This window comes from Chelonia mydas, chromosome 8 (assembly GCF_015237465.2).
Source record: "Chelonia mydas isolate rCheMyd1 chromosome 8, rCheMyd1.pri.v2, whole genome shotgun sequence".
NCBI lineage: Eukaryota > Metazoa > Chordata > Testudines > Cheloniidae > Chelonia > Chelonia mydas.
In genome coordinates, this window is record NC_057854.1 from 41,032,447 (window position 1) to 41,045,883 (window position 13,437).

The 13,437-nt window shown below is 48.7% G+C and overlaps 1 protein-coding gene across 1 annotated transcript in view; it reads right to left on the minus strand.

Moving 5' to 3' along the window:
* The window catches only part of DDR2 (discoidin domain receptor tyrosine kinase 2), a 172,643-nt gene that overhangs the window by 15,453 nt on the left and 143,753 nt on the right, over positions 1 to 13,437 (minus strand). The window contains exons 14-15 of the mRNA XM_027818677.3: positions 8,558 to 8,749; positions 7,364 to 7,598 (exon numbers count right to left, since the gene is read on the minus strand). Coding sequence (XP_027674478.1) covers positions 7,364 to 7,598; positions 8,558 to 8,749 — 427 coding nt within the window. The remainder of the gene's footprint in view (positions 1 to 7,363; positions 7,599 to 8,557; positions 8,750 to 13,437) is intronic.

The following is a 13,437-nucleotide window of genomic DNA, read 5'->3' on the forward strand; positions in this document are numbered from 1 at the left end:
GCTTCTTGTCGTATTCTCAGAGGTTAAGAAAAACAGTTTTTCTCCCTCCTCCTTGTAACAACCTTTTACGTACTTGAAAATTGTTAACATGTCCCCTCTCAGTCTTCTCTTTTCCAGACTAAACAAACCAATTTTTTCAATCTTCCCTCATAGGTCATATTTTCTAGACCTTTAATCATTTTTGTCGCTCTTCTCTGGACTCTCTCCAGTTTGTCCACATCTTTCCTGAAATGTGGCTACCAGAGCCGGACACAATACTTCAGTTGAGGCCTAATCAGCGCGGAGTAGAGTGGAAGAATTACTTCTTGTGTCTTGCTTGCAAGATGACAGCATCTTTACCCATGTGGGCTTTTCCTCTGATGAGGATGAGTGAAAAATGACTTAGCTTTTTGACCTCCAGCCATCATGCATAATTTGCTTTGAAATTAGCATTTTCTGTTAAAGTCCTTAAATCCTTCATTAGTATTTCACAAGATTTCTTGGCTGGGTTATTTAGTCTCAGGATATATACCATGTAAATGTTTGCTTTTACATTATAACACGAACAGATAAGTGCAAATGATACACGGAACATTCCACTAGTTTTCATTAAGTTTAAAATCTGAGGACACATTTAACACTTTGATCTACTAACACACAAGTGAACTGGCCTGGGGTTCTGACCTGAGCTGACACCTGGCTTGCCAGCATCACAATCTGCATGTGGAACTCCTATTTGCAGGGGGAGAGAGAGCTTAGAGCACCTGTCTGACAGAATTATATTTTTCTCCAACTCTCAGCTCTTCCTTCCCTCTCCCTCTTTTCACAGATTTTTGGGCAAGGAGGGCCCATCATGACCCAACTCATCTGAGCTTCTGCATAGCACAGGTGAGAGATCCCTGCCTGGAGTTCCATAGCCTGTGGCTGAGCTACAGCAGATCTTTTGGAATGAGACCCATTTACAACAGCCCTAGGTGAGCTGCTCCAGTGGTCAATCACCCTGAGCATTAGAAATCACACCTTGTTTTGCTCCATGTCACATGAACTGGGCATCTCTCTCCTGGTCCAGAGGTTTCAGCTCTCCAGGGCTGGTGGCATTAAATTGCTCAGGGAGGGCTCATGCCTTGTGAACCCACTCCCACCAGCAACTCATCAGAGCCAGGGTCTGGCAAGCTTCAGGACACGTGTTTCGCCAGGCTTTCATTAACCTTTACAATGGGGAGTGCGCAGGAACTAGGAGGTGGGTCTGCTACAGTCTCTTGAATTGTACTCGTGTTGGCAAAGGGAGCCTTATGCACAGGTCTTAATAGATAGTAGTAGGGTCTTTGATGGGCTGGCTGGCCTACTGGTTAGCATCCATTCAGTCATAGGGTAGTGACAGAGGAGCTCAGACCCACCCGCTCCACTGGTCTCTGACCCAGGGCCCTAGGAGGGTCAGATGCATTGACCCGGGAGGGGGGAAGGGGGCGCAAGTTACCCTCCCTGGGGCCACTTTCTGCCACTGCTCCCTTTGCTTCTGATCCTGGGTAAGGAAAAATAAAAAAGGAAGCTGAACTGTCAGCCCCAGCCGGGCTCAGCACACAGTCCTGTTATTTCGGGGAGGCATCTCCAGTCCTTTTTGGCAGGCGCCGGCAGGGTAGGTCAGTACTCCTTCCCAGCTGGGCTGTCTCCAGTTGGAGGGGTGGAGCTAGCCAGGCCCAGCACTGTCCTTTATCCTCTTTCGTGCCAGTCTGGGATTTGTATACCCATCACATAGATAAACACAAGCACTGAATGAAAAATGCCAGGATCTGCCTGTCAGCCTGTGATAAATGACGTGTGGGGTGGGGGGAAGCTCCCTTTGATGGACATCCAGCCAGCCTGTTAGCTGTAAAATCCCTCTTGGTAGCTGTTCTCTGCTTGCTTTACATGTAAAGGGCTAGGGGGAGAGAGATAGCTCAGTGGTTTGAGCATTAGCCTACTAAACCCAGGGTTATGAGTTCAATCCTTGAGGGGGCCATTTAAGGATCTGGGGCAAAAATTGGGGATTGGTCCTGCTTTGAGCAGAGGGCTGGACTAGATGACCTCCTGAGGTCCCTTCCAACCCTGATATTCTATGAACAAGCCCACAGGTAAAAGAAAAGGAGTGAGCACCTGACTAAAAGAGCCAATGGGAAGGCTAGAACTTTTAAATTTGGGAAAGAAACTTTCCCTTTGTCTGTTGTTCTCTGGGCTGAAGGGTCAGCTCCCAGACTGCTGCGCTGGGCATCACAACATGGGGAGTAGATGGCCAGCCCTCAGTGGAGAAAGAGGTGGTTAGGGACTATTTAGAAAAGCTGGACGTGCACAAGTCCATGGGACCGGACGAGTTGCATCCGAGAGTGCTAAAGGAATTGGCGGATGTGATTGCAGAGCCATTGGCCATTATCTTTGAAAACTCGTGGCGAACGGGGGAAGTCCCAGATGATTGGAAAAAGGCTAATGTAGTGCCAATCTTTAAAAAAGGCAAGAAGGAGGATCCTGGGAACTACAGGCCAGTCAGCCTCACCTCAGTCCCCGGAAAAATCATGGAGCAGGTCCTCAAGGAATCAATCCTGAAGCACTTACACGAGAGGAAAGTGATCAGGAACAGTCAGCATGGATTCACCAAGGGTAGGTCATGCCTGACTAATCTAATCGCCTTCTATGATGAGATTACTGATTCTGTGGATGAAGGGAAAGCAGTGGATGTATTGTTTCTTGACTTTAGCAAAGCTTTTGACACGGTCTCCCACAGTATTCTTGTCAGCAAGTTCAAGAAGTATGGGCTGGATGAATGCACTATAAGGTGGGTAGAAAGTTGGCCAGATTGTCGGGCTCAACGGGTAGTGATCAATGGCTCCATGTCTAGTTGGCAGCCGGTGTCAAGTGGAGTGCCCCAGGGGTCGGTCCTGGGGCCGGTTTTGTTCAATATCTTCATAAATGATCTGGAGGATCGTGTGGATTGCACTCTCAGCAAATTTGCGGATGATACTAAACTGGGAGGAGTGGTAGATACGCTGGAGGGCAGGGATAGGATACAGAGGGACCTAGATAAATTGGAGGATTGGGCCAAAAGAAACCTGATGAGGTTCAATAAGGATAAGTGCAGGGTCCTGCACTTAGGACGGAAGAACCCAATGCACAGCTACAGACTAGGGACCGAATGGCTAGGCAGCAGTTCTGCGGAAAAGGACCTAGGGGTTACAGTGGACGAGAAGCTGGATATGAGTCAGCAGTGTGCCCTTGTTGCCAAGAAGGCCAATGGCATTTTGGGATGTATAAGTAGGGGCATAGTGAGCAGATCGAGGGACGTGATCATTCCCCTCTATTCGACATTGGTGAGGCCTCATCTGGAGTACTGTGTCCAGTTTTGGGCCCCACACTACAAGAAGGATGTGGATAAATTGGAGAGAGTCCAGCGAAGGGCAACAAAAACGATTAGGGGTCTGGAACACATGACTTATGAGGAGAGGCTGAGGGAACTGGGAATGTTTAGTCTACAGAAGAGAAGAATGAGGGGGGATTTGATAGCTGCTTTCAACTACCTGAGAGGTGGTTCCAGAGAGGATGGTTCTAGACTATTCTCAGTGGTAGAAGAGGACAGGACAAGGAGTAATGGTCTCAAGTTGCAGTGGGGGAGGTTTAGGTTGGATATTAGGAAAAACTTTTTCACTAGGAGGGTGGTGAAACACTGGAATGCGTTACCTAGGGAGGTGGTAGAATCTCCTTCCTTGGAAGTTTTTAAGGTCAGGCTTGACAAAGCCCTGGCTGGGATGATTTGATTGGGGATTGGTCCTGCTTTGAGCAGGGGGTTGGACTAGATGACCTCCTGAGGTCCCTTCCAACCCTGAGATTCTATGATTCTGATATTCTATGACACAGAGCAGCAATGCTATAAGCAGAAATGAGGTGTAAGGTTTGAACCAGGTATGAAAAAGTATCTTACATACCTAGAAGAAATAATTTGGGATAGGGAATGTTTAGACGCACGCTGTCAGGTTTATTTCTTATTTTGGCTTGTGAATCTCCTCTGCGCTAACTCCAGATGCTTTTGTTTGCTTGTAACCTTTAAGCTGAATCCCCATTCTGTCACTCTGAGTACAGGAAGTGGGGGCCCGCAAGGATTTTAAAAATTAATACTGGCCACTCCAGGCTTGTATTAAACTCCCAAGGTTACAGCGTCTCTCTGACCTTGGCTTGGTAAACACTGCCACCACCCAAATGCAAAAAAAACCCCCCAAACCTTTGAACCCAGGAAGGAGCACTTGGGAATTCCTCCCTGTGTGGTACCCTTTCATCCCCTCTCTTGGGAAGAACTGAGAAAGAAAACAAAGGAAATTAGCTGTGCCTATCCACTAATCAAACAACATACATAAACCTCTTAGGACACCAAAAAGGTAAATTTTATTAAAAACAAAAAGGAAAACAATACATCTGGAATTTAGGCTTTTTGCTAGATCTTAAAGAAACAATTACAAAAATTAAGCACCCAAAATAGCTTTCTTGGGGGTTCAGCTTAAAGGTTACAAGCAAACAAAAGCATCTGGGGTTAGCAGAGAGGAGATCCACAAGTCAAAATAAGAAATAAACCTGACAGTGTTTAACTAAACATTCCCTATCCCAAATTATTTCTTCTAGGTATGTATGATACTTTTTCATACCTCGTTCAAACCTTACACAGCATTTCTGCTTATAGCATTGCTGCTCTGTGTCCCTGCAGCCCAGAGAACAACAGACAAAGGGAAAGTTTCTTTCCCAAATTTAAAAGTTCTAGCCTTCCCATTGGCTCTTTTGGTCAGGTGCCCACTCCTTTTCTTTTACCTGTGGGCTTGTTAACCCTTTACAGGTAAAGCAAGCAGAGAACAGCTACCAAGAGGATTTTACAACTAACTGGCTGGCTGGCTGGCTATCAAAGGGTGCTTCGCCGCCCCCCCACACTTCATTTATCACACAGGCTGAGGGGAGATTTGGATCACTTGGGCATGGACAGCTAAAGCTTCAGGTCTGGTTGTCTGACACAAGAGTATGGTGGCTGCCCACTTTTCAGGCTGTGCTTTTGCAATAAATACTATTGCTGCTGTTACGGTCTGATGGGGTCAGTCTGCTCTCTCTGGTCTGGACTGCAGCACCCCAGGTCCCATTGCTGTTCTCTTGTTCGGAACACATGTCCATCTGGACTCACATGTTTACTTTTGTCCTGTTTTAATGTAAATTATAAAGCTGCTACTGTCTCCACTCTGAGACCGTGAGTCAGAACTGAGACTTTATTTAAAATTCAAGTAGCAATTTTAATCCCTTGATCCAACCCCTGATAACATCCATCTGCTTGAGATCCAGACCTGACATACAAACTACACACACCCTCCCACTAGTGCTGTGTTCTGCTGCTGCTAAGTGCTCAGTGCAGCTCTGTCCACAAATGGGTTTGTTCCTCGTCCTCCACCAGGCAAACAGAGAATAGATGGATGGGGCTGAAAAACATCTAGGCTTGGGCCATTCATGTGTGTCTGCCTGGAGTGGGCTTTACTGCAGATGGGGGGGGGGGTTTGGGGGGGAGTTAGGATTAAGTACACTGGTGGGGTGGAGGGAAGAAACATTCTCCCAAAAACAGAGCCACAAAACTGACAGGATAGTTCTCCCCTGAGCAAGCGGCCTAGTGGCTGGAACTTTGTTATGCATGCCTAGGCCCTGTCATTTGTTGTTTGTGGATGGCAGTTATGTCCCTTTTCACGCTCTGTGGCTAGTCAGAGTTCAGGGCCCTGGGGAAGTAGAAATTGATGGAGTCTGTGATGCACTTTTGTTTGTTTACAAGGAATGTACAAAGTCCTGCTTCTCTGAGCACAGGAGTCAAGAATAAGAGGAGCAGTTTCCCAGCTTACAGCCCCAAGCCTCTTTAGCCAGCAGTCCCAAAAGCTCCCTCGCTAGCTTTTTGCAGGTCAAATTGGGCTCACCAGCTATTGCTTGGATTTCTTGTTTTTTGCCTGTGCCTGCCTCTCTCTTTGTCCTTATTTGTTCTCAGTTTCTGTGTGTTCTGCCTTCCCTCCCACACCCAAAACAATGCTTTGCAAAAGCCTCTACCCACCAGTCCAAACTCCTGGGGGGGCTCACAACCCCCTGTTGCCTTGGGGAGTGGGGCTTGTGATTAGCTCATCCTGACAGTTCTGGTAACTGCAGGCTGCGGTAACACCCCAGCACAGAGGGGTTTGTAATCAAAGCAGTCACTGGTCCCTCTCAACATAACGCTATTGAAGTGCAGCCAATTGACCCAGGGCATTCTCCTTTTCCTCCTCACTCAGTGCCCGTATAAAGATGTCCATTTCTATGTGACACCCCCCACCCCCACCCATCAGACAGTCCCTTTCTCTCACGAGGCTGCAGTATGGAGACAAAGCCATGCAAATGCAGACTGCTGTCACCCAGTAAACCTGCTGTCCACGGGCTAAACTCTCAGCAGCATTGGACACACACTCAGTGCAGCACAACTGTGTGTGGAAGGCAAATGGGACTTTATCCCAAGTTGGTGCATGTTAGAATAGCTCTTAATGAGGGGCTAATCTCCTAGGGGCCAGGAGACCAGTGAGAATGGACAGAGTGCAGTGCACTCCAGATCCCCTTCCCCCAGCACTCTCATACCTCCAACAGGCTATGGCTGGTGTAGATGCCTTTTATCTTCCATTGCTTCTGGGTGACTAGAGAGGAGATCTGATTGGCTCCACATAAAATAAATAGTCTCCACGCTTCCCAGGTAGCTGTCAGAGAGCCAAGGAGCGGGAGGGCTGGGATTAAGTGGGAGGTGACCTCAAGTAACGAGCTCACTTGGCAAGGTCCTTGCTACAGGCAAAATGCCCCGCAGTAGGCAACTAGCTGCAGCACTCGCATGGCAGCCCAAACAGTTAAAATACCATCTAACTGCTGTAATTATCAAGCTAGGCCTTTAGCTGCACCTACTTATTGACAATACAAATCTACAGAAAAGCAGCCCCACTCTCATTCAGATCTAAGCAACACACCAAGAGAAGATACTGCACATCTCTCACACAGGGACCCAGACATGCTCCAGTCCTTCTGTAAAGAGACACTATGCTCATGGGATAGGCCCAGCCACAACTCCATCTTCCCCTTTTCTGCCCCCCACTGCAGTGCCTCCCCATGCCGGGACTGCTCAGGTGTCACTAGATTACAGCAGCAATGGAGTGAATGCCCTGGACAACACATGTAAACACAGAGCCCCCAATTCCATCCTGCCCCTTGATCAATCAGGAGATGGCTGCAGGCAGGGAGCACTGAAACTCTTTCCCCGTGATCACCCAGTGCTACGGGAAGGGGCCAGCTCCCCACAATCTCTCTCACTGGTTCCCCTGGCAGTTGCAAAGTCTCCACTTACTAATAAAATACTTTCCCAGGACATCCAACGAATAGGAAGCACGGCCCGCCCCTGGATTCGGTAGTAGTCTCCACTGTACAGGTTCCTGCTCATGCCGAAGTCTGCTATTTTGATGGTGTAGTTCTTACCCACCAAGCAGTTGCGTGTGGCCAGGTCCCGATGCACAAAATTCAGAGAGGACAGGTACTTCATGCCAGAGGCAATCTGAGTGGCCATGAACTTCAGGTCAGTGTAACTGCGGAGACAGGGAAGGCCAAAGGAGGGGTGAGGCTGCTGAGCTGGCCTTGAGCCACCTGGGTGTGATGTCACCTAACCAGGAGCAGTTGGACCTCATCCTCGGCAACTCAGAGAAGCCTACCCTTGTAAGATGCAAACCCTGGGGCAACAACCTGGACACCAACAGCCTACAGCAGAAGCTCCCATGGTTACTGATGGATGTATCATGGAGTGCAGACCCTGGCTAGATACTGCTGGAAGGGCCAGTCAGGGAAGGAGTGCTCCTATAGTATGTCACTGGCATGGCAGTAAGAAATGAACATGGCATGGATGGCAGAGTGGCCTGGCCAGATTCCTACAGAGCAGCAGCTCCTGCTTCTCCAAGCCCAGCTACCCAAAGGTTTGGCACATCCCCAAAACAGGGCAACAGCACAGAATGCTGGAGACGCCAGGAGGAGCCCAAGAAATGACAATGAAATAGGCATTTCCTCCTGCTTGTGCTTTCACCACCTCTACCTGGTCACACTCGCTCTCCCTACCCCCACCCAGCCGCCCCCCACTCCGCCTCATCCCCATACAGTCCCCCTGCTCTCCTTACCTCCAGACCCACCCTCCCCCCACCTCCTCTCACTGCCCCTGTCTGGTCACACCTGCTCTCATCACCCCACTCAGTCACACCTGCCTCCCTTTCCCCACATCCAACCACACCCACTTTGCCCCCACACCTATCTAGCAACACCATTACTCCTCACCAAGTTGCACCCGTTCTTACAACCCCACTCCCACCCAGCCACACCTGCTCTCGTGACCCCTCCCCCACCCATCACACCTGCTCTCCCTGCCCCTACCCAGTCATATCCTCCCCTTTCTGTATCCTCCATGAAGTCCCATATGCTCTTGGCCTTCTGCCCCACCATGCTCTGAGAGTGGTAGAGTCCTGTGTAGCTGAGGAGCCCCATGCAGGAGTGGAAGGGCTACCTGACAATGGATCCATTGCTGGCAGGGGGGAGATGGGGCTCATGGCGGGATAGGAACTGGTTGAGGTCTCCGTTCTCCATGTACTCGGTAATCATGCAGAGAGGGTCGTCAGTGATGCACACTGCCAGCAGCCGGATGATATTGGGGTCCTTGAGCCGTGACATAATCTTAATCTCCTTCAGAAAGTCATTCCTTTCAGAAACAAAACCACACAGACACACGTTGGCCCACAGGGTTGGCATATATGGACAACCCCAAAGACACAGACCCACAGGGATAGATGGACAGAGCCAAAACATGCAGGGCACCGGAGTTAACGATACAATGTACAACAGGAGAAAGTACCACAGAGAGCAATTTGCACAGCAAAGTACGCTAATACTATTGACAGATGTTAATGGGAAGATATTGCTGAGCCTTTGCCACATAGAATCATAGAATATCAGGGTTGGAAGGTGTTAGGGGGCTTATTCCTTCACCCACTTACTTCCCTGGTCCTTCTCACATGAGCGGAGAGCAACAATACCCGAAGTCCAAAGGTGCAAACAATTCGATGTTTATTGGGGTGAACTTCCAGCAAGCATGATTCTAGTTTCCTTCCTTAGTGTCCCCCTTCCCAGCTCTGACACCACAGAGCCTTACACCTGTGTCCCTGTTCCCATTCCTGCCCTTAGCCAAACATGATTCCAATTTCCTTACCCCCATTCCCTGTTCCCATTTCCCCCTTTAGCAAAACATGATTCCAATTTCCCCATTCCCTGTTCCCATTTCCCCTCCCCACACCCACCCACTCACTTCCTGATTGACTGCAGACTATATAAATGGTGTTCTCGTCCATCCTCCCCGTGGAAGGAAAAGGCCAGGGCAGGGACCGTCGAATCGTGGAAGTCAACGAATGGCTACGTAGGTGGTGTCGGAGAGAAGGCTTTGGATTCTTTGACCATGGGATGGTGTTCCATGAAGGAGGAGTGCTGCGCAGAGACGGGCTCCATCTTACGAAGAGAGGGAAGAGCATCTTTGCGAGCAGGCTGGCTAACCTAGTGAGGAGGGCTTTAAACTAGGTTCACCGGGGGAAGGAGACCAAAGCCCTGAGGTAAGTGGGAAAACGGGATACCGGGAGGAAGCACAGGCAGGAACGTCTGTGAGGGGAGGGCTCCTGCCTCATACTAAGAATGAGGGGCGATCAGCAGGTTATCTCAAGTGCTTATATACGAATGCACAAGGCCTTGGAAACAAGCAGGGAGAACTGGAGGTCCTGGTGATGTCAGGGAATTATGACGTGATTGGAATAACAGAGACTTGGTGGGATAACTCACATGACTGGAGTACTGTCATGGATGGTTATAAACTCTTCAGGAAGGACAGGCAGGGCAGAAAAGGTGGGGGAGTAGCACTGTATGTAAGGGAGCAGTATGACTGCTCAGAGCTCCGGTACGAAACTGCAGAAAAACCTGAGTGTCTCTGGATTAAGTTTAGAAGTGTGAGTAACAAGAGTGATGTAGTGGTGGGAGTCTGCTATAGACCACCGGACCAGGGGGATGAGGTGGATGAGGCTTTCTTCTGGCAACTCGCAGAAGCTACTAGATCGCACGCCCTGGTTCTCATGGGTGACTTTAATTTTCCTGATATTTGCTGGGAGAGCAATACAGCGGTGCATAGACAATCCTGGAAGTTTTTGGAAAGCGTAGGGGACAATTTCCTGGTGCAAGTGCTAGACGAGGCAACTAGGGGGGGAGCTTTTCTTGACCTGCTGCTCACAAACAGGGAAGAATTAGTGGGGGAAGCAAAAGTGGATGGGAATCTGGGAGGCAGTGACCATGAGTTGGTTGAGTTCAGGATCCTGACACAGGGAAGAAAGGTAAGCAGCAGGATACGGACCCTGGACTTCAGGAAAACAGACTTCGACTCCCTCAGGGAGCGGATGGGTAGGATTCCCTGGGGGACTAACATGAAGGGGAAAGGAGTCCAGGAGAGCTGGCTGTATTTCAAGGAATCCCTGTTGAGGTTACAGGGACAAACCATCCCGATGAGTCGAAAGAATAGTAAATATGGAGGACGACCAGCTTGGCTTAACGGTGAAATCCTAGCGGATCTTAAACATAAAAAAGAAGCTTACAAGAAGTGGAAGGTTGGACATATGACCAGGGAAGAGTATAAAAATATTGCTCGGGCATGTAGGAATGAAATCAGGAGGGCCAAATCGCACCTGGAGCTGCAGCTAGCAAGAGATGTCAAGAGTAACAAGAAGGGTTTCTTCAGGTATGTTGGCAACAAGAAGAAAGCCAAGGAAAGTGTGGGCCCCTTACTGAATGAGGGAGGCAACCTAGTGATAGAGGATGTGGAAAAAGCTAATGTGCTCAATGCTTTTTTTGCCTCTGTCTTCACTAACAAGGACAGCTCCCAGACTGCTGCGCTGGGCATCGCAACATGGGGAATAGATGGCCAGCCCTCTGTGGAGAAAGAGGTGGTTTGGGACTATTTAGAAAAGCTGGACGTGCACAAGTCCATGGGGCCGGACGAGTTGCATCCGAGAGTGCTAAAGGAATTGGCGGATGTGATTGCAGAGCCATTGGCCATTATCTTTGAAAACTCGTGGCGAACGGGGGAAGTCCCGGATGACTGGAAAAAGGCTAATGTAGTGCCCATCTTTAAAAAAGGGAAGAAGGAGGATCCTGGGAACTACAGGCCAGTTAGCCTCACCTCAGTCCCTGGAAAAATCATGGAGCAGGTCCTCAAGGAATCAATCCTGAAGCACTTACACGAGAGGAAAGTGATCAGGAACAGTCAGCATGGATTCACCAAGGGAAGGTCATGCCTGACTAATCTAATCGCCTTCTATGATGAGATTACTGATTCTGTGGATGAAGGGAAAGCAGTGGATGTATTGTTTCTTGACTTTAGCAAAGCTTTTGACACGGTCTCCCACAGTATTCTTGTCAGCAAGTTCAAGAAGTATGGGCTGGATGAATGCACTATAAGGTGGGTAGAAAGTTGGCCAGATTGTCGGGCTCAACGGGTAGTGATCAATGGCTCCATGTCTAGTTGGCAGCCGGTGTCAAGTGGAGTGCCCCAGGGGTCGGTCCTGGGGCCGGTTTTGTTCAATATCTCCATAAATGATCTGGAGGATGGTGTGGATTGCACTCTCAGCAAATTTGCGGATGATACTAAACTGGGAGGAGTGGTAGATACGCTGGAGGGCAGGGATAGGATACAGAGGGACCTAGACAAATTGGAGGATTGGGCCAAAAGAAACCTGATGAGGTTCAATAAGGATAAGTGCAGGGTCCTGCACTTAGGACGGAAGAACCCAATGCACCGCTACAGACTAGGGACCGAATGGCTAGGCAGCAGTTCTGCGGAAAAGGACCTAGGGGTTACAGTGGACGAGAAGCTGGATATGAGTCAGCAGTGTGCCCTTGTTGCCAAGAAGGCCAATGGCATTTTGGGATGTATAAGTAGGGGCATAGCGAGCAGATCGAGGGACGTGATCGTTCCCCTCTATTCGACATTGGTGAGGCCTCATCTGGAGTACTGTGTTCAGTTTTGGGCCCCACACCACAAGAAAGATGTGGAAAAATTGGAAAGCATCCAGCGGAGAGCAACAAAAATGATTAGGAGACTGGAACACATGACTTATGAGGAGAGGCTGAGGGAATTGGGATTGTTTAGTCTGGGGAAGAGAAGAATGTGGGGGGATTGGATAGCTGCTTTCAACTACCTGAGAGGTGGTTCCAGAGAGGATGGTTCTAGACTATTCTCAGTGGTAGAAGAGGACAGGACAAGGAGTAATGGTCTCAAGTTGCAGTGGGGGAGGTTTAGGTTGGATATTAGGAAAAACTTTTTCAGTAGGAGGGTGGTGAAACACTGGAATGCGTTACCTAGGGAGGTGGTAGAATCTCCTTCCTTGGAAGTTTTTAAGGTCAGGCTTGACAAAGCCTTGGCTGGGATGATTTGATTGGGGATCGGTCCTGCTTTGAGCAGGGGGTTGGACTAGATGACCTCCTGAGGTCCCTTCCAACCCTGATATTCTATGATTCTATGATATAGTAAAACTTGAGTTCTGCTTACTATACCTTAACCAATCATTTTCCTGAAATTTAACTAACCAATCCTAACATATTGTAACATGATTATGTAACCAATTATATCCCACCACCTTAATTAATTAATTATACAGCAGACAGAAAAATCACAGAACCAGACAGAGATTATACAGACAAACAATAGCAAAGTGGGAACTATAATGACAAAACAATACAGAAGTGAGGATTTCACATCCCAGCTGTTGATAAGTGAGTTCTTGCCAGACTGGATGCTATCAGACTAAGTTTCCTTTTACATTTTCTAGGCACTTCCCTTTCTCTGGAGGTGATAGGCACTATCAGGACAGGATTGTATTCCTAACAGCCCAATAGCACCTTCTTTCAATGTGACTAGTTTGGTATGTGAGGATGTGACCGGTCGCTTCCCAGCTTACGGCTGCCTCTGTTGCTTAGCCAAAGGCCTTAGCCTAAGAACAGGGCCTCAGACTGTCACAGTAAGAGAAGGCCCTTACACCAGCAGACAGTGATTTTGATTCTTTCTTTTATACCTCTATAACTAGCCAAGTGATAAGAATACACCTAAATTCTTAGAGTACAGGCCTGAATATTTATATCCTAACAGAAGGGACCTCAGGAGATCTTCTAGTCTCCCTGCTCAAAGCAGGACCAATCCCCAATTTTTGCCCCAGATCCCTAAATGGCCCCCTCAAGGATTGAACTCACAATCCTGGGTTTAGGATGCCAATGCGCAAACCACTGAGCTATCCCTCCCTTCAGGGCCTGGCAGGTCCATCTGGAGCAGCAATCGGTGGTGCATACTCAGGGACCTTCCCATGC